Source organism: Hypanus sabinus, chromosome 21, assembly GCF_030144855.1.
Source record: "Hypanus sabinus isolate sHypSab1 chromosome 21, sHypSab1.hap1, whole genome shotgun sequence".
NCBI classification, from domain to species: Eukaryota; Metazoa; Chordata; class Chondrichthyes; order Myliobatiformes; family Dasyatidae; genus Hypanus; species Hypanus sabinus.
The window spans coordinates 30942384-30968397 of record NC_082726.1 but is presented as its reverse complement, the minus strand read 5'-3'; the positions used below and the strand labels follow the sequence as shown (position 1 = coordinate 30968397).

The 26014-nt window shown below is 42.6% G+C and overlaps 1 protein-coding gene across 1 annotated transcript in view; it reads left to right on the top strand.

The window, feature by feature from the left end:
- Nucleotides 1–10832, top strand: part of LOC132378920 (uncharacterized) — a 44333-nt gene extending 33501 nt beyond the window's left edge. The window contains exon 2 of the mRNA XM_059946237.1: nt 9836–10832. Coding sequence (XP_059802220.1) covers nt 9978–10811 — 834 coding nt within the window. The 5' untranslated portion in view covers nt 9836–9977 and the 3' untranslated portion in view covers nt 10812–10832. The remainder of the gene's footprint in view (nt 1–9835) is intronic.
- Nucleotides 10833–26014: the final 15182 nt, after the last annotated feature.

The following is a 26014-nucleotide window of genomic DNA, read 5'->3' as shown; positions in this document are numbered from 1 at the left end:
AACCAGTAGCCAAGCTGTGGGGTCAAGATTGTGAAGGGAGCTGGAAAAGGCATTTAATAAGTTAATGACACAACTGGAATGGGGGTCTTCAACATGCAAGGGGATTGGTGAAATCAGGCTGGTGCTGGATTGCAAGAGAGGGAATTTGATGAATGCATACAAATTGGCTTTTGAGAGCAGGTTGTGCTTAAGCCTACTCAGGGAATGGCTTTCTTAGATTGGGTGTTGTGTAATAACCCAGATCTTATTAGGGAGCTTAACATAAAGGAACCCTTAGGACACAGTGATCATAAAATGACTGAATTCATACTGTAATTTAAGAGGGAGAAGCATAACTCAGACGTATCACTATCACAATGGAATAAAGGGAATTACAGAGGCATGAGAGAGAAGCTTGTCCAGGTGGATTGGAGAAGGATACTGGTGCAGATGATGGCAAAACAGAGATGGCTAAAGTTTTTGGGAATAGTTCACAACGTGCAGGATAGATATATCCCACAGAGGCAGAAGTTCTAAAATGGCAGGGGTAGGCAACTATGCCTGACAAAGGAAGTTAAGGACTGCATAAAAGCAAAGGAAAGGGCATGTAAAGTAGCAAAAATGAATGGGAAGTTGGATGATTGAGAAGCTTTTAAAATCCAACAAAATGCAACTAAGAAAGCTAAAAGAGAAAAGATGAAATATGAAGGCAAACCAGCCAACAATATAAAGCAGGATACCAAAAGTTTTTTCAGTTATATAAAGAGTAAAAGGGAGTTGAGAGTTGATATTGGACCACTGGAAGTGAGGTAGTAATGTGGAAAAAGAAATGGCAGATGAACTTAATGAGTACTTTGCATCTGTCTTCACTGTGTAAGAAACTAGCAGTGTACCAGAGGTCCGTGCGTGTCAGGGAACAGGAGTGAGTGCCATTGCTATTACCAAGAAAAAATTGCTAAACAAACTCAAAGGTCTTATGGTGGATAAGCCACCTGGGCCAGATGGCCACATCCCAGAGTCCTGAAAGAGGTTGCTGAAGAGATAATGGATGCATTGGTCATGATCTTTTAAGAATCACTTGATTCTTGCATGGTCCCAGAGCACGGGACGATTGTAAATGTCACGCCACTCTTTAAGAAGAGAGGAAGGCAAAAGAAGGGAAATTATAGGCCACACACAAAATGCTGGTGGAACACATCAGGCCAGGCAGCATCTATAGGAAGAAGCACTGTCGACGTTTCGGGCCGACACCCTTCGTCAGGACTAACTGAAAGAAAAGATAGTAAGACACAGCCTCAAAATTGACAGGTGGTGCTTTAGAACAGAGGTAAGGAGGAATTTTTTAGCCAGAGTAGTGAATCTGTGGAATGCTCTGCCACAGACTGTGGTGGAGGCCATGTCTGTGCGCATTTTTAAGGCAGAAGTTGATCGTTTCCTGATCGATCAGGGCATCAAAGGATATGGCAAGAAGGCAGGTGTATGGGATTGAGTGGGATCCGGGATCAGCCATGATGGAATAGCAGAGCAGGCTCGATGGGCTGAATGGCCTAATTCTGCTCCTATGTCTTACTGTCTTATGGTCTCATGTGCAACATTAAAAAGCAAGACACTGAAGATGCTAGAAATTTGAATTAAAACTGAAAATGCTGAGGGAACGCAGAAAGTCATGCAGTGACTGGAGACAGCGAGAAAGAAATGAGGGCAAGGCTTCATTCAAGTCGTGAGTTTTTTGTCAGCGAGTTGAAAACTGCTTGATTTAAGGCATTCATTGTAAATGACACTAACTTTGCAATGAGCACGGTGCCACCACCAGATGGCGCACTGGTACCTATCGCCCAACTCGACAGCTCTGCACAATCTCCAGGTGGCTCCAAACATCATATTCTTCCAGTAAAGGGGACAGAAAGAAATGGAACAAATGCTGCAGAGAGCTTGGAATAAGTGATACATAATCCTGAAAGTTAGGATATTCAGGAAAAATCTCAGGAATCACTTCATGCTGTTGATAGTAGAATTCTGGTGCTTGTTCAAGAGAATAGCCTCTGTTGATCATGATTTGGAAATGCAGCTCTCTGGTTCTGGAAATTTAAAGGAATAACAACCAGTTTCAATGGGGAAGCTGGATTCTGCTGGGAATGAAGAGTGGGCATACTTAATTACAACTAGAAGCACCATCATGCATGGAACCACTCATGTGGGAACTGGATTACTGATCCAGAGATGCGATCAATAGATTGTCATAACTTCCCACCTGGTTCACAAATCTCTTTCAAGATTCAAGATTGTTCAATGCCATTTCTAGTATACAAGTCTAAAGGAAAACAAATAATTGTTACTCCAGATCCAGTGCATAAGTGACTGTGCAGTAACCGAAATGTTCCCTGGCACATAGCCTTCGTTGCTTCACAGCTGGAACTGGACGCAGCTAGAAAACGTTTATGAAATGTGAAGGGCTTTCTTTGTTGTATTGCATTTTATTCTGTCCTTAAATTAATAAAACCTAAAGTATGTGACATTTCAATTTTCATTCTAAATATCCATAGCATGCATATTACAAATGAAAAACATTTATAGTGCTGTGCACTTTTCAGGGCGTGTAAAAATTTTTTGCTCAGAGCAATGGTTGGTCCATGCAACTATATAAAAAAAATAGAAGGAATGTTGGATGCAGCACAAATGACTCACAATAAGATAAAGAACACATTAATAAATCATATTAAATATAAGTACATAAGATAGCTTATATGCATAGATTGATTGTATGTCCATAAAATGATGCTAGGTACAGGTGTGTCTCTAATACAAGATGACTGACAGGAAATGATAAAGTAGTGGTGGTGGGGGTTGTAGAGGGTTAGGCTAGTGGGTGGAGATGTTGTTCAGACTTACTGCTTGGGGAAAGTAACTGTTTTTTGAATCTGATGGTCCTGGCGTGGAGCATCCACCCTGATGGAAGTGGGACAAGCGATCCATGCGTGGAGTGGATGGGATCATTCATGGTGGGTAAGAACAGCAGATTTCAGGGAAGGAAATCTGCTGGCTTTACCCATCTGGTTCTGTATGTAACTCTCAGCCTACAGATAGATGGTTGGCTTCAAATTCCATTTAAAATTTTTTTTAAAAATCACTCTAGTCATGCCCAGCTACTGCACTAAGTGCAATAGAGTGAAGCTTGGTACTAGATTTAGGCAAAGTCCAATCAACCTTGTAGAATCCTGATCACAAATCCATGAGGATTGCTACCCCCCTTCTTCAGTGTTGTTTCTTGTTTCATGTTGACTGATTGGAACGACAGGATTACAACGACCTGATTTGACAATGGAGTTGGTATGGCAATCACAAACACAAGAAAATCTGCAGGTGCTGGAAATCCAAAGTAACACACACTAAATGCTGGAGGAACTCAGAAGGCCAGGCAGCACCTATGGAAAAGGGTGAACAGTTGACATTTCAGGCTGAGACTTTTCATGCATGAAGTAACAATGATGTCCTCCAGGTTACACTGAGTGCCTGGGCAGCCTTGCAGACTTGTCCTATAGCGTTTTGCCAGACTGCAGCTGCAGATGCTTCTCCAAAAATACGCCTATTATAGTGGTGGACCTGAGGAGGGCCAAGGAACCGGTGACACCTGTTTCCATCTAAGAGGTCAGTGTGGACATAGTGGAGGATTACAAATACCTGGGGATACAAATTGACAATAAACTGGACTGGTCAAAGAACACTGAGACTGTTTACAAGAAGGGTCAGAGCCATCTCTATTTCCTGAGGAGACTGAGGTTCTTTAACATCTGCCGAACGATACCGTGGATGTTCTACGAGTCTGTGGTGGCCAGTGCTATCATGTTTGCAGTTGTGTGCTGGGGCAGCAGGCTGAGGGTAGCAGACACCAACGGGATCAACAAACTCATTCGTAAGGCCAGTGATGTTGTGGGGATGGAACTGGACTCTGACGGTGGTGTCTGAAAAGAGGATGCTGTCCAAGTTGCATGCCATCTTGGACAATGTCTCCCATCCACTCCATAATGTACTGGTTAGGCACAGGAGTACGTTCAGCCAGGGACTCATTCCATCGAGATGTAACACTGAGTGTCATAGGAAGTCATTCCTACCTGTGGCCATCAAACTTTGCAACTCCTCCCTCGGAGTGTCAGACACCCTGAGCCAATAGGCTGGTCCTGGACTTATTTCCACTTGGAATAATTTACTTATTATTATTTAATTATTTATGACTTTACATCACTATATTTCTACACTATTCTCAGTTGGTGCATCTGTAACGAAACCCAATTTCCCTCGGGATCAATAAAGTATGTCTGTCAGTCGATCCGTAAGGTGAGAAACACTTTGGACTCTTCTTCCATCTCTATCTGAAGGTTGGCATCAGCTACGTCCACTTTGCTGAAGTGTTTTCCTCCAGAAAGGCTTGCAAAGATATCTTCTATCCTGGGCAGAGGGCATTGATCTACTTCCAGTACAGGGTTGATGGTGACCTTAAAATCTCCACAAGTCCAGACAGATGATTATTCTTGGTTACTGGGACCAGAAGTGTTGTCGTGGACTGCACTTGGTCTTGGAAAGACCTCCTTCAGCCTCCATGTGATCTCGCTCACCGACTTCTTTATCACAGATGGTAGAAGGAAACAGATGGCCTTCATAAAACTTAGGTTTGGCATTTTCATTTAACACTATTTTACCCTCGATATGTTTGAGTTTTCCAAAGCCATCCTTGATCACTTCTGTGGTGTCATCCAGTGACTCTCTTGCAGGAGATATGGATCTCCAATGAAGTTTCAGCTGTCTCAGCCAATTACACCCCCACAATGTTGGCCCTCCTGTTTTTTTTTACCACATACAAGCCCAGTGTGGCTTGTTGGTTGTTGTATTTCATAGTTCTGGTCATGGTGCCAGTGAACATTGATTCCTCAGGTGACATCTTCCAGACAGTCAATCATTTCAGTCAAGTCAAGTCACTTTTTATTGTCATTTCGACCATAACTGCTGGTACAGTACACAGTAAAAATGAGACTTTTTCAGGACCATGGAGCTACCTGAAACAGTACAAAGACTACACTGAACTACGTGAAAACAACACGGGGAAAAAAAAACTACACTAGACTACAGACCTACCCAGGATTGCATAAAGTGCACAAAATAATACACAAGACAATAGGTACAATAGAGGGCAGTAAGTTGGTGTCAGTCCAGTCTCTGGGTATTAAGGAGTCTGATAGCTTGGGGGAAGAAACTGTTACATAGTCTGGTCATGAGAGCCCGAATGCTTTGGTGCCTTTTCCCAGATTGCAGAAGAGAGAAGAGTTTGTATGAGGGGTGTGTGGGGTCCTTCATAGTACTGTTTGCCTTGCGGATGCAGCGAGTAGTGTAAATGTCCGTAATGGCAGAAAGAGAGACCCCGATGATCTTCTCAGCTGACCTCACTATCCGCTGCAGGGTCTTGCGATCCGAGATGGTGCAATTTCCGAACCAGGCAGTGATGCAGCTGCACAGGATGCTCTCAATACAACCCCTGTAGAATGTGATCAGGATGGGGGGGTGGGAGATGGACTTTCCTCAGCCTTCGCAGCAAGTAGAGACGCAGCTGGGCTTTCCTGGCTATGGAGCTGGTGTTCAGGGACCAGGTGAGATTCTTCACCAGGTGAACACCAAGAAAGTTGGTGCTCTTAACGATCTCTACCGAGGAGCTGTCGATGTTCAGCGGGGAGTGGTCGCTCCATGCCCTCCTGAAGTCAACAGCCATCTCTTTTGTTTTGTTCACATTAAGAGACAGGTTGTTGGCTCTGCACCAGTCCATTGGCTGCAACACTTCCTCCATGTAAGCTGACTCATCGTTCTTGCTGATGAGACCCACCACGGTCGTGTCATCGGCAAATTGGATGATTTGGTTCGAGCTGTGTGTTGCAGCACAGTTGTGGGTCAGCAGAGTGAACAGCAGTGGACTGAGCACACAGCCCTGGGGGGCCCCCATGCTCAGTGTGATGATGTTGGAGGTGCTGCTCCCGATCCGGACTGACTGAGGTCTCCAAGTCAGGAAGTCTAGGAACCAGTTGCAGAGGGAGGTGTTCAGGCCGAACAGGCTCAGCTTTCCAATCAGTTTCTGAGGGATGATTGCATTGAATGCTGAACTGAAGTCTATTAACAGCATTCGAACAAATGTGTCTTGTTTGTCCAGGTGGGTTAGGGCCAGGTGGAGGGTGGTGGCAATGGTGTCATCTGTTGAGCGGTTGGGATGGTACGCAAACTGCAGGGGGTCCAGTGAGGGGGGCAGCAGGGTCTTGATATGCCTCATGACAAGCCTCTCGAAACACTTCATGATGATGGATGTAAGTGCAACGGGACGGTAGTCATTTAGGCAGGACACTGAAGACTTCTCCAGCACGGGGACAATGGTGGCGGCCTTGAAGCACGTTGGAATGGTGGTGCTGCTCAGGGAGATGTTGAAGACGTCAGTGAAAACATCTGCTAGCTGGTCTGCACATCCTCTGGGCACTCTACCAGTTTTTCTACATCTTCTATTTATTCTTTTTATCCTAATTTTGTTTTTGAAACCATTGAAGACTGTGACTTACAGCCTGTAATTCGATCCGGTGAGCTAGCGCTCTGCTGTACCTGAGAAAACTCCAGGAGAGAAATGCGAGCAGGAGCTACCACAAAGAGAAGTTCAGAGATAAGATGCGGGGTCATGATCAACTGCATTTTTTGCCCATCAAGGAAGATTCAAACATCAAGGCAAATACAGAGGAGAGCGAACGGTTCTCAGAGAGGCTGGTGGTTCGTGTCACTTCCCTCGGAGGGACCTCTGCTTCACGTTGCTTCCCTCAGAAGGGCCGGTGGTTCGTGTCACTTACCTCAGAGGGGTGGCCAGTTCAACACACTTCCCTCTGAGAGGCCTCTGAGTCCCACTGCTTGGAGATGTTCTGTGGTTTATGGATTGGACTATAGTTCATAGTGACATTTTTTAGTTCTATGTTTTTTTGTGTTCACGCACATTCTTTCCTTTTGCAAATGGTGAGCTGGGGGTTTGGATGATCTGGTAGTTTTTGTGCGAGGGAGAGGTTGGGGGGTTTAGGGTTTGCAAATTTTTGTTTCTTTTTCTTTTTGTGGGAATTGATGTTTTTTTCCAATTACTTCTATGGTTTTCTGTATTTACTTTATTTTATTACTTTATTGTCACCAAACAATTGATACTAGAGCATACAATCATCACAGCGATATTTGATTCTGCGCTTCTCACTCCCTGGAGTACAAATCAATAGTAAATATAATAAAAATTAAAATTATAAATCACAAATAGAAAATAGCAAAGGGAAAGTAAGGTAGTGCAAGTCAGGTCTGGATATTTGAAAGGTACGGCCCAGATCTGGGTCAGGATCTGTTCAGCAGTCTTATCACAGTTGGAAAGAAGCTGTTCCCAAATCTGGCTGTACGAGTCTTCAAGCTCCTGAACCTTCTCCCAGAGGGAAGAGAGACAAAAAGCATGTTGGCTGGGTGGGTCGTGTCCTTGATTATCCTGGCAGCATTGCTCCGATGGCATGCGGTGTGAAGTGAGTCCAAGGACAGAAGATTGGTTTGTGTGATGTGCTGGGCTGTGTTCACAATCTTCTGCAGCTTCTTCCGGTCTTGGACAGGACAACTTCCATACCAGGTTGTGACGCACCCTAGAAGAATGCTTTCTACGGTGCATTTATGGCTATCTGGAGAAGACAAATCTCAGACTTTTATTCTGCATACATACAAGTTCTTAGCTGGATATCTGTAGGCTTCAGCTTAGTATCTTTGAAACACAGTAGTCATCTTTTAAAAATACATTAACAGGAGCCCAGAGGAACATATCTTAGTTTTATTTTCAGTTTAAGTGAGGTGCACATGTATGACGTGGTCGCGTGATGACATATACTATTACTCACATACTATTACTCATAACCTGTAATAAATTATGTAAACAACAAAAATAATCAAACAATATATTTACTATATGACTCAAATATTACTGAAATATTAAGTACACAACAGTGGCCACTCCTGAGGGTGTTGCTGCCAGACAGGCTCAATGGCAGGGGCTGAATGGATCACACTGCTTGCCCATATCCTTATTGATCTTCCTATTGCAGATATATCTGCCCAAAATGAATATTGGTAGGAGTGACTGATATATGGTCTTTGTGGATACTATCTCATCTTCACTATAAGGTCATCCTCCATTATGTTGTGTTGTAGCATTAGCATTGTGTTAAATATGGCATCGAAAATTTGGGCAACTGAGTCTATCAGCTGTTGTAAGTTGTATTCCAGGACCCTCGGTAACATTAGGACAGGAATATCCTCAGTCTACTGCTGTCATCAAGCCAGAGGACCAATGCTGTAACAGTTAGGAGCCTGGAAGAACAGCAAGCTGCATTCCTAAGATTGAAGTGAAACCTAGCAAAAGTACAACTTGTATGTGTTAAACTGTACAATTAGTACATTACATTCAATCAATCAACTCGTCAGCATTAAACAACCAACATAAGGAAGCTCTGATAAAAATATTCCTGTCATCAATAAAAACAAAACCCAGCATGTGAGTGCCAAAGGTGGTTTGCAATGAATGGTGGGATTGTAAGAAGACTCAGACCCATGGAATGCAGATCGAGAGTTTTGGTAATTCCACATTGGTTTCTGTGTTTTGGAAACCACAACTGCAGGAAGTGCTGTCACCTGAGGGAGCTATCAATGCTGATTAACTAGACCCTGGAACTCGCATTCCTTTCCTCAATCATACTTTATTGCATTTGTGCACCGGGACTGTTCTGTGTCATCATGCTCTTCTGAACAGAAAAATTCAATACAGTGTAATAGTTGGTACATATATAATACTACATAGACACAACAAATCCTCCCTGGATTTGTTTCAACCAATAATCCCATTTTAAAAGGGCAGCCAGAGTTTGATCTGATGACCACATAACCAGTAAATGGGAATTGGAGGGACACTAGTATCGACATTACACGTACTGTTACCTCAGTCTCGTCCCATCCCTTGGTGATTACAGTAACAAACCTCACCCTTATCCTCATGAAGCAGCTTCAGAGCAGGGGGATTGTGTAGTCCTTTGTAGGAAGTTGATGCATCTGTTCTCGATGCACTGTACTCAGTGTTATGTGTTTATTATGTTTATGATGGTAACTACTCACATGAGTGAGGATGTGGTAAAAGCGAAGGGAATAAATTATATCTTTGCTTATTTCATTGTAGTTTGTAGTTTGGGACTGGCGGCTGTCATATCTTTTACAGACTGCTCAATAATGTTCAATTACACTTAGCTTACACTTGGGTATGCTTAAGTTTCATTGCTTCAAGATTGTATGTTTGCTAATTGCTAATAGAGGATTGAACAAAAGATTCGACTTTTGGAGCAATCCTTGGAGTTGGAGGTACATCATGCAAATATAACCAATCCACAGGGTTGCCACTTTTGGATTTGGTTTTGTAGCTACATTCTGTAGGCAAATATTTTTCGACAGTTTTACCAAATGAACATCAGCCTTCAGATGTGTCCATGAAGTCAGAAGATCTGCAGCCTAGAGCAACTTGTGGCAAGTAACAGTCATCTAATCTGTTGGTTCATGCAGTGTGTCTGGGTTTGAAACAGTTTTGAATGCTCAGCGCTGCCTGTCCAATTAGGGACTGAAAGCTGTGTAGTGGTGTTTGCCTGAGTAGTTCGGCACTTGGTTCTGAATTGAAATACTTACGGTGTCTACAGTTAAATTTAATTTACGGGGACTTCTAGTGAGGTACGAGGTAAGATGGCAGCACAGCACTGAGCACTGACATATAACTCTCCTTTTTCACATTCTTTAGGGCTCATGGACGGTCTTAATACAAGGCTGAGTTGGAGAAAGATCTAACTAAAGACATGACCTCATAAAGACATCCAAATTCAACCAAGAAACAAGATACCAGCAGATGACACCAAGCTAGTGATTCATCTGAGGAAATAGCTATGCTAATTAAGCAAACAATGGCAACGGAGATTGGAATCGCTACAAGAAACGGTAGCCCACATGCTAAAGGAGTTGCTGGAAAAGGCTCTCGACCCATACAGAAGCATATGGCAGAGAATGGCACCATTCTCCGGTCGTTAAAGGAGCAAGCGGACATTCATGCTAAAAAACTTAGCGCAGTCTTTAACAAAATAGATAACATTCAGGTTTGCTTACGCAAGAATGAGAAAGTTACTAACTCCTGTCTCGCGGAGGTGACTAAGATATGGAAGAAACTAAACGACTTGGAGGATAGATTCAGGAGAAACAATGTGCGGCTGGTTAACCTACCGACAGGCGCTGAGGGCAACAATCCGAGAGGTTACCTCCAGGAGATACTGCCTAATTGGATTCCAGCGCTCAAGAACTCCCACAGCACTCCACTGGAAATCGATAGAGCACATAAGATCTTTTCCAACAACACCTCAAGACCGCAGACCATGATCTTTAGGCTTCTACGGTACACCGACCAGCAGGCTATCCTGGAGGGCGCGAGGAAAGCCAAACCTATTCTCCCTGATGGCACCCAGCTGCAGTTCTTCACCGACTACAGCCCCGGCATGATGCAGGAATGGCAGGGATACAAGGAGATCCGCACTAAGCTTCGACAGAAGGGGATTGACTCGTTCCTCATATACCTGGCGATTTTGAGAGTGAATACCAAGGGCATGAAGATGTTGTTTAACTCGGCAGAGGAAGCGAAAGAATCCCTGAAGTTATCGGTGCTGGGAGATATGAAAGAAGACCCTGGGCAAAGTCCACACGTCCCTCAGAAGGAGATGGAACTGCATTAAGAGCTCAGACCAGCCTGTATGTGCAATCTAACAGGCATGGGCAAGTTAACGTCCTAGGTGTGAAGTTTCCTGGTTATTCTTTTATTGGAAAGTCATTCCATGCACTTCTGTATTTAGTTAATTAAGGGGCCAGTCTTTTTCTGAGTATTGCAGGTCAGAGTTTTGAGGCAATGGCTCAGTTAACTTGTTAGTGCAAGGATAACATGGTAATGTGATACAGGTCCACCTAGAATATACTTTTTATCTTTCACTTTCTAAGGTGATATTCAACACACCCAAATGTCATACTTCAAGAATGAAGCTGAAAACAGCAGTTTGTTCTGAATAACTTTAGTTGTACGTGTTCATTTCGGGTTATGTCTCCAGTAGACTTGTTTACGTCCATGGCTGCCAGGTAAGGCGTCACTGGCGTCATTGCTAAGCGACCGTCCATTAAAGCAACAGTCTCCTGCAAGAGAGCTGTTGGGGTCTTGATTATGTGTTATATTTGATACAGGAATGGTTTTACTTATATAGGTTAGCAGGTTTGACCAGGTTTTGTTTCTTGTTCCTTTGATATGATTGTCTATGAGAACCGCTTTGCTTTTCTAATGTGAGGGGGGCGGTTACTGTTCAGTGTCTGACATTGCTAAGTGACAACCACAGATGTTACAAAGTAAAGGGTTGAATGGGAGGGGTGGTGGGAGGGGGGTGGGAAGGGGGTAACTCAGGGCTCCAACACCAACTTACAACAACAGATCCAGGGGAAGATGAGCAACCCAGATAAATTAGAAAATCTTACTATTGTATCATTTGATGTTAGAGGATTAAACTCAACCTACAAGCGTTCAAAAGTTTCAGATTTCTTACACAGAAAGAAAATAAGTATTGCACTGTTACAGGAAACACATCTTAAACCTAATGACATTCCCAGGGTTCAAAACCACTTTTATAAACCTGGTGTGGCATCAGCTGATGGTACTCGTACAAAAGGAGTTATATTAACGAGACTTAGTATTAATGTAACAATTGAAAGGACTGGTGCCAACAACAAAGGACGTCTAGCTTTTTGCTGTACATCCATTCAGGGTGAAAAAGTTGCATTCATTAGCCTATATGCCCCAACTCTATTCGAGGTTGAATTTTTTCCCTCAATTACCTCACAATTACTGAAGTTAAGTGACTACCAACTATATGTTGGTTTGGAAATGAATGCTTTGGTAAAGAATAGCCTTGATAGATCTTCCTCAACTATATTAAGCTCTCAAGATGCAGATTTGAGAACTTGATATAGTTGAGGAAGACACAGACTGGGAGACCGTTTCGCTGAACACCTACGCTCTGTCCGCCAGAGGAACTGGGATCTCCCAGTGGCCACACATTTTAATTCCACATCCCATTCTCATTCTGATATGTCTATCCATGGCCTCCTCTACTGTCAAGATGAAGCCACACTCAGGTTGGTGGAACAACACCTTATATTCCGTCTGGGTAGCCTCCAACCTGATGGCATGAACATTGATTTCTCTAACTTCCGTTAATGGCCCTCCTCTCATTCTTACCCCATCCTCTATCTATCAATCTATCTATTTATTAATTACCCCTCTTTTTTTCTCTCTCTGCCCCTCTCACAATCACTCCTTGCCTGTTCTCCATCTCCCTCTGGTGCTCCCCTCTGCCTTTCTTTCTCCTTAGGCCTCCTGTCCCATGATCGTTTACCTTCTCCAGCTGCGTATCCCTTTTGCCAATCAACGTCCCAGCTCTTAGCTTTATCCCTCCCCCTCCAGTCTTCTCCTATCATTTCAGATCTCCCCTCCCCCTCCCACTTTCAAGTCTCTCACTATCTTTTCTTTCAGTTAGTCCTGACGAAGGGTCTCGGCCCGAAACGTTGACTGTACTTCTTCCTATAGATGCTGCCTGGCCTGTTGCATTCCACCAGCATTTTGTGTGTGTTGCTTGAATTTCCAGCAGCTGGAGATTTCCTCGTGAAGAAGCTCTCAAGAAGCTTCCAAAGCACTTAACCTTTTTTCTAACGGATTTAAATTTAACTGATATGTGGAGGATGCATAATCCATCTGCTCAAGACTATACCTTCCCCACAAGTCATAAAACTTTCTCTCAGATAGATTACATTCTTATATCATCCAGTTTGCTGCCTTTGGTACACCCAATAGAATTTTTGCCCAGTCATATCTACTTTTAATTATGGCAAAATTAAAAGTAAGGCTACTAGGTGGAGGTTTTACTCCACCCTTCTAAAAAACAACAAATTTCTAACACAACTGAGAACAAAACTGACGGAATTTATAAATTTAAATAACAATAGTGTCTCAGATGTGACAGTGGTTTGGGCCTCCATCAAGGGTTTCTTACAAAATAACGCCATATGGTTCAGTGCCCACCTACATAAAAGCCGGCTTCAAAAGATTTCCACCCTAGAAGAACAACGTAAGGTTTTGGAGAATGATCTCAAAAGGAGATACACCATAACGAAAGAAAACGAGCTCAGAACAAAACAAGCATAATTAAATGATTTTTTTAAGAAACAGGGCAGAATATATGATCCATATAACCAACCATAAGTATTATGCAGAAGGCAGCAAACCGAGCCATCTTTTGGCACAAATGCTCAAACAACAGAAAGCTAAAAGGTCTATACCAGCAGTTAGATGTGCTAAACATGGAGTAGTATCTTCAACAGAGGAAATAAATGAAACATTCAAGAATTACTTTAAAGAACTGTATACAAGAGGCTCAGTTCCTTCTGAGAATGACTTCAGAAGCAAGTCATTTTAGTGACTTTATTTTTATAGTCATTTTATTTTTAGGAAGTTTTTTAGTGGATTAAACCTCCCTACATTGTCATTAGAGGACACCAAAACTCTAGACTCTCCCATTACACTGGATGGGCTACTCAAAGCAGTCAAAACTACAAATAGAGGCCGTACGCCAGGTATAGACGGCATACCTGTGGAACCTTACCTAGCTCTTTGGGATATTCTTGGACCAGTGTGGTTAGAAACATTAAATTATGCTATTGGAAATGGCGCTTTCCATTGAGATCTAACCATAGCCCTGATCACAGTTATACCTAAGCCCGGTAAGAGCCCCTTGGTGTGTGCCAATTACCGTCCAATCTCCTTGATAAATGCCGACCTCAAGGTATTTTCCAAAGTCTTAGCCAGTAGTTGGGATAATAACCAGCCCAGATTAAACGGGCTTTATCAGGGGACGTCTCGCATCTGATAATATTCGCCAGCTCTTACACATACTGAGTGCAACACATAAAATCTCACCTGTCTGTGACCTGCTATTTCTAGATGCTGAAAAAGCATTCGATCGCCTTGAATGGCCACATCTTTGGAGAGTTCTAAAAGAATTTAAGCTCAGCAATAAATTTATCAATATGATTCAAACACTTTACGCAAATCCCTCAGCCTGGGTATGTGTGGGAGGAGGTTTCTCAGAGTTATTTGATGTAAGACGGGGCACACAACAAGGGGACCCTCTGTCTCCTTTAGTATTTTCTATATCTATTGAATGGCTTGCACATTTAATTAGAAACTCTCCTCAGATCTCCCCTATTACAGTAGGTACAACATCACATTCGATATCACTTTATGTGGACGACACACTAGTTTATATGGCAAGTGTTCAACAAACTCTCCCCTATGTTTTAAAAACACTGGAGCAATTTGGATTTCTTCCAGGATATAGTTTGTCAAAATCAGTACTGATGCTGATTAATACAGATGAAAGTAAGGTGACTCTGCCTCCCCAGATTAAGGTTACAAAAGAGGTCCTCTACTTGGGTATTAAAGTTAATACTTCCCTATCATCTGTGGCTAAAGCAAATTACTCTTTAATTTTGAAAAAAACAGAATAAGATATTAAAAGATGGAGAAACCTGCCAGCATCAGTCCCAGCCCGTATATCAGTCATTAAAATGAACATCTTACTCTGCATTAATTTTATCAGCTCACTGATCCCACTTGTGCCTCCAGCAGGATATTGGCAAAAACTGGACTCCTTACTACGATGCTATGTTTGGAACGGTAAATGACCCAATATAAGGTGGTCAGCTCTGCAATTCAAAAAGTCAGATGGGGGATTGGCATGTCCAAATTTTAAATTGTATCACTGGGTATTTGTATTAAAAAGTCTTAGCTATTGACTGGAGGAGGATAAAGTTTCGTCATGGAAAAATATAGAACAAGAGCTAAAGCACCAATAAGATTGAAGAACTTTCTCCTTATAGGCATGTCTACCAAAAAATGTGATTTGTATTATGGTCCAATTTTAACCCATATGCTACAAGTGTTTAGAGCAGAAAAATTCCTAAAATTTAAAAGTGTATGGTGCAAATCTTTTCCAGTATGGAGCAATAATCATTTTCTACCTGGGGGGAACCATTCACTAACAGAACTTGGGAGGATAAAGGTATTACTACTCTTCAAGATATTAATGGAGTAAGTACGATCCTTAGCTTTCAAGAACTGGTACCTAGATATCATATTGATAAAATTCTCTTTTCTTCTATTTTAGAGTAAGATCAGCTTGTAAAGCCTACGGGATTCCCTGGGGGGTCAGATTTAAATGACCATCCCATTTTAAGTTCAATACAGAGTACTCCAGGATAGATAGTATCATATATCTATGATAAATTAAACTCCCAGAAATATATGCCCACAGCAGGAATGAAAGCCTGGGATAGGGACATATCTGAATTGGGACAAGACTTAGACAGGGATGCGATTTGGGATAATGCTGAACCCAAATCATTGGTATATACACTTGAAATTTTGTCATAGAGCATATTTAACACCGAGAATTAGACATCAAATGGGACTGGTTCCTGACCCATATTGCTCATTTTGCCCCCACGGAACCGTTGGCTCTTTTATACATGTTGTATGGGAATGTCCAGGGGTTTTTGGTTTGTGGGGGAAGGTTATCAGTACTCTTACAAAACTAACAGGGGTACAATTACCAATGGACCTCACTGTACATCTTCTAAACGATGACTACCACATTTCCCTTACGGAAAAATCACGCAAAGTCTGGCTGGCAGGCCTGACTGCAGCCAAGAAGATTGTAGTCCAGCGTTGGAAACCTCCCCATGATATTTCAAGTACTCACTGGCTTCGGAGCTTTTTGGACATTTCCTACCTGGAATTACCATCAGCAAGAATAAATGACACATGACCAAACACAATCTTAATGTGGACAAATCTGACATCTAACTTAAAAGACTTTCTGTTAAAATCGGAATGTTCTGTCTGTGTATGCACTACTATTCAGTTGATTGGTTGTGGGGAAGAGGGATGGGGGAGAGAGGGAGAGAGGAGATGTGGGGATGAGGGGCGGAGGGGGATAGTGATGAGGGTTGGGGGTGGCTGGGTTAAACAGTCAAAATGTAATCGGCAACTGGTTGTATTGAATGTAATTTGTTGGTGTTGCAATAAAAATTAGTGATAAAAAATGTAATTTGCCATTGCTTTCTCTGGTTTGCACATTCAGAAACAACATGAGTCAAGCTGGAAGCAGAGACCTTGAAGTCAAGACTAAGAGAGAAATGAAACAATCATGCAATATTGAAGGTCAGATTGATAGAAGAAATGAAAATATTTACAAGGCCACAGAATAGGCTGTGACTATGTATAAAGCTGAAGATGTCTAACATGCACACAGCACATTCTATTGCTAGCAAAGTGACCTGTACATCTGATACCTAATTAGCACACATTAGAATAGAAACTGATTTACCTTTGTTGTACACAAAACAGCAAATATCGAGGGATAAACACACACTGGAAGAAAAAATGGAATAGCTTCGAAGAGACAAAGAACAGTTTCAAAGAAACCAGGAAGAACCGGCAGAACAATTTTGAAGACACCAGGAACAGATAGAAGAGCAACTTCAGAGAAAGATGGAGCAGCTTAAGTTGCAGGAAGAAATTGAAGCTAAGATGGGTAGAGCTAAATGCTAAGGGCTTCAAGTGCCGTGGGTGCTAAACAGCTCTTTTGGGAGAGGCTCTATGTTGACATGCAGCAGGGAAAACCCAGTGTACTCAATATTAATGTGGATACATTTGAGCCCCAAGGCATAGTTCTTGGTGTACATACTCAGCCTGCACCAAGGAGACACTCTAATCTTATGCCATAACTGTCATGGTCCTGGCTGGCATTTCCCACCTTTTCCCTTTCCTCCCTAATTGGTCCTTAATCCCCTCACTTGATTCCCAATCTTTCCCAATTCCTCTCAATCACCAGCACCTGGTTTCCATTCACCACCAGAGGATAAGACTCCGACAGCTCCGGTCAGCCCTTGCCAGATTGTTGGTCGACTCTCAGAGAGAGGAGCCCCATATCTCTCTGTAAACCAAGTCTCTCAGGTCCTGACTCAGCTTGGTCCCGATTCTACACTCGCTACAGAGATTCTGCCTCCTGATCCTGCCTCCGCGTCGGAGTCCTGCACTTGGGTTCGTTTTCCTCCCACGTCCATGTCACAATATCCAGTGGTAGAAGGTGCTTCTGAGGACATTGATGGACTTGTGTTTCCGATGATAAAGGCCTAGGTGCTGTGCTGGAGGCCATAAAGATGCAAAAGGAAAGAACAAGCACAGTCATGCAACAACAATGCATTGCATCTCTGCCTCAAAGAGGGATTGAAATCTTCTGTGGTGATCCATTCATTTATGGGAGCTTTCCAGAATAGCATTGAAGGCAAGACTGATAATTATGCTGACCATCTCTATTTTCTCAAACAGTTCACTGAAGGTTACCCCAGAGAGCTTGTCAAAAGTTTCCAGCAGGCCGGCCTGGAGCAAGGATATCCAAAGTCTTTACTACAGGAACATTTTGGTGATGAGCACAAATTTGCTGTGGCATACATGCAAAAAGGCTCTTTCTTGACCACATATTAAATCAGATGACCTGAAAACTCTTCAAGATTACAGTCTTTTTATTAGTGGCTGTTGTGATGCCACGGAGGATGTACAGAACATGCATGAGTTAGGAAAAATGGAGATCAGCAGTTTATAAACTGCAAGAAAAGTTACTTTCATTTACATTGATGAAGTTATTGAAAGTCAAGTAAAGATTGCTACACACCCAGAATTTGTTAAAAAAAATAGAATATTACATTGCCGGCAGTAGGTAAACGTGTGAACAAAACTGGATCTCAGATCTGTTCTCAAGCTAAAGGAAGCAGCTTTGCTACTGTTGTGGAAAGTGAAGCTACAACTAAGCCTGGAACTGATGAAAAGAATGCAGACTCGAAACAAGCCATTGGTGAAGCAAACACAGCAGCATGTACTGCCTTGGTACCTAATGGCCTTGTGGGGTCTGCTGATCATGATTGTAAGCTTCCTGTAATTCCAGTTCAGGTGAAGTCTAAGAAGGCTAACAAGACAGTGGTTACTTACGCTTTTCTAGATCAAGGAAGTGTACTTCCTTGATCTGGGAAAGCATAAGTAACCACTGTCTTGCGTTCTGCGCAGTGAGCTTCGTGAACAAGCTCAACCTGACAGGAAAAGAAACGCACCTTCTCTTACGTACAATGGGTTATGAGAAGGTTGTGGGTAGCCACGTCATTTCAGAACTAGAAGTGGTTGGTTTAAGTAATAAAAACAGTTGTGAGCTTCCTAACATCTCGATACAGAAACGTATGCCTTTCTACAAGGGGAACATTCCTCGTCAGAAAGATCTTCAGGGATGATCTCACCTAAAGCACATTCTTTTATTGGGAATTGAGCTGATAATGGGGTGAATGTGCCTAAGGCATTGGAGCCATTGCAAGTGATTCACAATGTCAATAATGGACCTATGCAATCAGAACAACAAACACAAGAAAATCTGCAGATGCTGGAAATCCAAAGCAACACACACCAAATGCTGGAGGAACTCAGCAGGCCAGGCAGCATCTATGGAAAAGAGTAAGAGGCAATGTTTCAGACTGAGGTCCTTCATCAGGACAGAACATCTTCATCAGAACAATCTCTCTTGGACTGTTAATGGACCATTGAAAGGAGACTGTGTGGTGGAAGGAGCTACACTCTGCCAGAGCTGACAGTTAATAGGACTTCAGTTTTGAACTTAAATCAGCTTTGGCAACAGTGATTCAAAACAGATTATCATGAACATTCAAGAGGAACAACCTGGTTTGTTAGGAGCAGATCACAATCCAGGATAAACTGCTTACCAAAAGAGGACATTTATGTAAATGTTGAGATTTCATGTCTCCTGTAGCTGGAATTATTCTGGTATAATAATTAGGGAGCTGGAATATAGGAGCCATGCATCTGTTCTCTATCTGCATTGTATTGTGTTGTATCTGTATAAAATTTATGATGGTAACTAGTCTTATGAGTGTGGTAAAAGTGAAGGAAATAAGTTTCATTTTCTTTCTTATTTCATTGCAGTTTATAGATTGGGACTAGCGGATGCCGTACCTTTTGCTGACTGCTCAGTAATGCTCAATTATACCTAGCTTATACTGGGGTACATTTAAGTTTCATTGCTTCAAAACTGTATGTTTGCTAATTGCTAATAAAGGATTGAGTAAGAGAATCGACTTTTGGAGCAATCATTGGAGCTGGGGCACATCATGCAAATATGACAAATCCGTAGTGTCGCCAACAGCAGCAATTGTTTTGGTTTTGCTGATACAACATCCTTCAGAACAGTTGCTCTGGCAAGAGTCATTTCTCTGGGCAGTGCTGTCCTGTGCTCCCTTCATTATTAAAATAAAACACGGAATCAAACATTATGATTCATACCTTTCAAAATGTAGACCCTCTAAAGCACACCCAACAACCTGATTGGTTAGTACACAGTGCAGGTTCATAACTAGGATGAAATGTTAAAAGTGTTAAGGGGGAGTTCTGCACTTAAACAAGAAACAGATGGCCAGATTGCCCAAAACTTACAATGTATAGTGATTCATTAAAGTCACAGGTAAAGATGACTAATTCATTTAATTAGTCCTTATCATCAAGGTTCTACTGGCCACCAGTTCTCTGGTTTGGTGGCACGCTGTCTTAACGTGCAATGTGTGGATCCACATCAGCTTCCCTTGGACCTTTAGAGCAGTATATGTAGTCAGCAGACCTTGAAAAGCACCTGACCAGCAGGGCTCAAGGCTGTTCTTTCATTGACAGGATCTCACCAGTACCCAATCTCCCAGTTAGTAGATCTGACACTCTGAAGCCAGCATGATCTTCTGGCCTTGAAGTACCTGCTGATGGAAAATTTAAGAGATTGTGTTAGTGCTGTACAATACTACAGCATGGTTTCACTAAAAAATATAGATGTCCTTCTGTTTAATGAAACTGAAGGATCACTGGGATATCCCAATTATATCTAACGTGGAGATAGGTCTGTTACACAGTTTGGAGCTCAGCACGTTGTCATAAGGATCAGTGGATATGTCTGCTTAGCTCAGTTTCATTGCAACGTTTAACTGACTTATAAATTTCAAGGCAAGGCACCGTTCTTCCTTTCAGCTGCCCCATTAGATTGTAGATGTAAGGGCAGGTAAAATGACATTTATACTGCCAACTCCTATATAACTTTACCTGTAAAGTGAGGGCCTTTAACACTTGAGATTTTCTCAAGGATCTCAAACCTAGGAATAAATTCTCATAGTAATAAACTTAGCATAACGTCATTTCTCTGAGTTTGATGAACTTCCACCCATGGAGATAACAAGTGCATAATCACAATGCATACATTCAGGTAACTGCATAAAGTCCATTTGGAGAAGCACAAATGACCTCCAGGGAAGGGCCCAGTTGTGGCAGATACCATCAGTGTCTTTTGGGATCTTGTCTCTGGGAAATCATACATTTGCTGCTGCTTTTCTTGCTACAGACGAGAATCTCTCATTTACAATTATACCCTTTATAGGTTTGCACATAGTGTGTTATAGTTCATAAGGTCCTTACAGCCTCTGATGCATCACATTGTAATTGTCTGAGTTCCTCAAAAGAATTTGGGCAGTATTAGCAACCTAGTCTCTCTGGAGTGCTACGTAGCCATAAAGATTAATAGACTGAAAATATTAAAGTAAAGACATCAACATATTTAAGGGAGAAGGAAACATAGTATACATAGTTTACCACATTCACCCCTCCTTTGTTTTAAAAGAGAGTCCCCACGGGGTGAAGTTTCTGACAATTATATTTACAGGTCAAATCTATCAGGTAGTTGAGTCTGTCACTGCGATCTACGTAGCACCAGTGGTCACGGTGGTTGTGCTGGCTCTGGCCTGACTTGAGGTGCCAGCCCATTAGGCATCAGTAACCCCTCATGCGTGTGCGTGTCGCCCAGTATGGGAGTGTCGTGATGAGTCTGTGTAGGGCTTGGTGTGTGCAGTGTCTCGTGGGTATATACATTGGTGGGTACGGGGTTCATAGTTACCATGGAGTGTTCAGGGTAGGGGTCTGGTGCTCCTGCAGACCATGTCCTCCTGCCCATCAGGTAAGACCACATAGACATACTGGCATTTGCATGAAGTAGGTGACCATCGGGGAATATTTATTGCTCCTCGCATGTTTCTGGAGCAGCACTGGCCCTGGGGTTGTCAGCCATGCCGGTAGAGTGGTCCCGGTGATCGACTTCCTGGGAAAAGAAAAAAGTCGCTCATGAGGGGTGGCATTGGTGGACGTGCATAACTGGGAGAGGATGGAGTGGAGTGCCTTGGGGAGGACCTCCTGCCAGCAAGAGACTGGCAGTCCCTTTGACCTAAGGGCTAAGAGTGTGGCCTTCTCCCTCTCCACCTGTCCATTCCCCTGGGGATTATAGCTCGTGGTCCTACTAGTAGCAATACCCCTAGCCAGCAGGTATTGGTGCAGCTAGTCACTCATAACCGAGGACCCTCTGTCACTGTGAATATAGCAGGGATATCCGAACAGAGTGAAGAGCTGGCGCAGGTAGGGGAGCAGGCAGGCTTGTCTAAGAGCTGCAGAACAGATTCTGAGATAGTATGCACTAGAGTCAATAATATCATTGAGCAGCCACAGGATATTCTAGAGAGCCAGGCTGATGAGCTGAAGGTCATGACCAAGGTCTATGAAGTAGACAAGATCTTGGTGATGGACTTTAAGGCTTTAGGACAGGGGTCGGCAACCTTTACCACTGAAAGAGCCATTTGGACCCGTTTCCCACAGAAAAGAAAACACTGGGGGCCACAAAACCCGTTTGACATTTAAAATGAAATAACACTGCATACAACGTTTTTTTTGCCTTTATGCTATGTATAAACAAACTATAATGTGTTGCATTTATGAAATCGATGAACTCCTGCAGAGAAAATGAAATTACATTTCTGCATGCAACAAAAACATTTTGAACTCCGAAAAAAAGACGTTGGGTTGAAGGTTACTTTTAAGTAAAATACTCAACGTCTATTTGAGTCCTTCTTGTATTTATGAAAAACACCGAACTTAATGGTCCGCCAGCAGCAAACCAAAAATAACGTCAGCCAGCTGTCAACCTGAAAAATAAAAGGACTATTTCACTGAACAATGAAAAAATATGAATATACGTAAAATAATAGGCAATTAAAATATTTATCGTACTTGGTTAATGGGATTTCTGCTCCTGGACCTCAGCGCACAGCGTCTGCACATCAGGGCTGTATGATGTCACCTTCATCTTTACACAGGATCGCAGGATCTGTGAGGCGTGCGCGATGTTTGTTTTTAATAAAGTTCATGTTGGAGAACACCTGCTCACATACATATGTGGATCCAAAGATCGACAGGACTCCAAGCGCATACTTTTTAATGTTTACATAAATGTCGGGGATAGCATTCCAAGTTTCGAACACAAGTTTGTCCGGTTTGAGGAGGTTTTTAATATCGCTCCATTTGTGATTCTGAGCAAGAACGGCCTTCTGACGGGCAACATCTTCAAGGTCTGCTGTCAAGCGTCTAAACTTGGACACCCATATGTTTTTGTCGGCTATGTCGGCCAGTTCCATCTCAAGATCAGGTTTACTCACACCTGCCAATGCAGTCGTATTCAGTAGGGAAGGATCGATGCTTAGGGGAGTGACCAGGAAGGATAATGTGTTTTTCTCCTCTCTGAACTCACAGAAGCATTTCCCAAACGATGTTTACATTGTGGTGATTGCAGAATGTAAATACTCCAAATATCATGTCGTGAGCTTGTTTGAACTCTCTCAAATTGGGGAAGTGAGACAATGTACCTTTCTGTAAATCTCTGGCAAGCACTGTCAACTTGCGCTCGAATGCCAAAACATCCTCCAACATGTGTAGGGCTGTGCATCCTTTCCCCTGAAGAGCTGTGTTCAGCGTGTTCAGGTGCGCTGTCATGTCTACCATGAAGTGTAGTTTTTCCAGCCACTCTGGCTGTTCCAGCTCAGGAAAGGTGAGCCCTTTGCTGCACAGGAAAGTTTTCACTTCTTCCAGACACACGACAAAGCGTTTCAGCACCTCCCCTCTTGACAGCCACCGGTCTTTGTTGTGCAGCAGGAGATCAGAATATGCGCTTTCCAGCTCGTCCAGTAACAAACGGAATTGACGGTGATTTAAACTTTTTGCCATTATTTTATTGACAATCTGAATGACAACATCCATTACTTCTGTGCATTCCGGAGGAAATGTTTGAGCGCACAGTGCCTCTTGGTGCAAGATGCAGTGTAAAGTCAGCAGCTTTCTGTCCAGCGACTTCTGCAGTAAAGCCACAAATCCCTTGTGTGCTCCTGTCATACTTGGTGCCCCATCAGTAGCTACTGACACTAGGTGGGTGGTCTTTATTCCTTTGGCTCTTAAACAATTCAAGACAGCCTCACAGATGTCCTCCCACTGTGTTTGGCCCTTTAGAGGTATCAACTCAATCAGTTATTCCTGTGGCCCGGCAGAGTTTACATACCGGTAGAACAGCGCTATTTGTTCAATATCACCTTTGTCTTTAGACTCGTCACAGGCAATCGAGTAGGCCACAGCTGAATTGATGTCTTTAATTTGCTGTCTTGTGATGTCTTCTGCCATTTTTATGGTTCTGTCTTTGACAGTCTTTGCAGAGAGGGGCATATCCCTGATTTTCTGCACAATTTCACTCTTGTTTTTAAAGTCCGTGAATAGATGTTCTGAAATCTTAATGAAAGATTCTTTTATATATTCGCCATCTGTAAACTACTTCCCGTGCCTGACTATTTCCTGAGCGGCAACAAAACTAGCATATGTAGTTGATTTTCCAGACTTCATCCACTCCTTGAAATGATTTTTGCTCAGATCAAACTTCCGCATCAATTCCGAAACAGCTTTTTTTCTCTCATCTCCATCCGGATATTTTTGAGCAAAGGCTGCGTGTTTATTCTGGAAATGTCTTGCGACTTTTGACTTTTTGTTGTTTGCTAGTTTCTCATTGCATATATTAAGCATACCGGTAAACCAGTCTCATCAGCAGTGAAAGCAAATGAATCTGCCCACGTATCATTAAACGTTCTGTTTTCTTCAGTCACTTTTCTTTTTTTAGAATTCTCCATAGTTGGCCTACCTTAGATCGAAAAATTAAAGAAATCGCGCACTGGTGGGTGTCAGGCATTGGCAGTGGTGACGTATATTAATAGCGACAAAAAATACGTTTTATTTAGATTGTACAAGATCACCATAATCTTCAAATTTAGAATTACATTTCAAAAACTAACAAACTAACATAAAATGCATTTTAATTAAATACTCATCATTTATTTTCCAAAACCACAGGGAGCCGCAGCACAGAGATGAAAGAGCCGCGGGTTGCCAACCCCTGCTTTAGGAGAATGTTTAAGAAGCAGGACCTAATGGGAGACCTCAGAAATTGGCTTTGTCATAGAAGACTGAGTGTAGTGGTGGAGAGGTATTTTTCTAACTGGAGGCCTGTGACTAGTTGTATTCCACAAGGAAGTTGCTAGGACCACTGTTGTTTATTCACTCTACATATTAATTAATGATCTGCATTAAATTGCTATTGGGCTGACTAGTTATTTTTCAGAAGATATGAAAATTGATGGATCTGTGGATAGTGTTGAAGGTTGACAAAGGATGCAGCAGATGTAGATCAATTGGAAATTTGGGAGGGAAATTGCAGAATGGTGTTTAAACTGGATAAGTGTGAGATGATGCATTTTGGGAGGTCAAAATACCAGGGTGGCATGGTAGCATAGCAGTCAGCATTATGCTATTAGAACATCAGTGACCAGGGTTCAATTCAGTTGCAGTCAGTAGGAATTTGTACATTCTCCCTGTGCCTGTGTGGATTTCCTCTGGGTGGTCTGGTTTTCTCCCACGTTCCAAAGATGTACAGATTAGTAGGTTAGTTGGTCACATGGGTGTAATTGGGCATGTGGACTCATTGGATCAGAGGATCCTGTTACCATGGTGTATCTCGAAAAATTAAAATGTAAGAATTTCCTCAGTAAGTGGCAGGTAACAAAGATGTTACTATCTTTGATGTACAGAGAGATCTTTGGATGCAGTCGCTTCCAGAGAGTGGCAATACAAGTAGATAGAGTGATAAAGCAGTTACTGTATATGACATATTTGTCTTCATTGTTCAGGCTATTGTTATCTTGCAGCTGTAGAAAACAAAGTTAGTGTAGTATCAGTACCTCCAGTTGAACTCTGTCTTTTTTTGCGTTTCCCCCTGGGTGTGATTTGGTATTGCCATGTGCTCCTGTCCCCTCTCCTGGTCTACTCTGGCTCCTCTATTACTCATTATTACCTGTATTGCTGCCACCTATGTCTCATTGTGTTCCACCTATCATCTGCCTCTCTGTTTATTGCTCAGTGTATCTCAGTCCTGTGAAGTTGTGCATTTGTCTGTTTCTGGTTTTTGGATTTCTCTGGATGTTTAATCATGAACATTGATGCCAAATGGCCTAATTCTGCTCCTATATTTTGAGTGTGTGTCTTTCTTTCTTTAACTCCTTGTGGAGTTGTCAGGGAGACAAGCATTTTGCTCATTGTGCAGCGTGTCTTGGGCATCTGAAACCTGACAGAGCCCTCTTCAGTCAAGTTGCTAGCTCGACACTCAACCCAGGTAAGGATGGAGAGTGTACAAGGGAACTGGCTGGATTCGAACAAGGGACCTCTCACCCTAAAGCTGATGCCACTACACCACCAGCCGGTGCTATATCTTATATACTTGGACAGACACTCCTTCCCTCCACTAGCCTGCAGGTCACCCTTCGGCAAGGTGTGCATCTGCTCAGC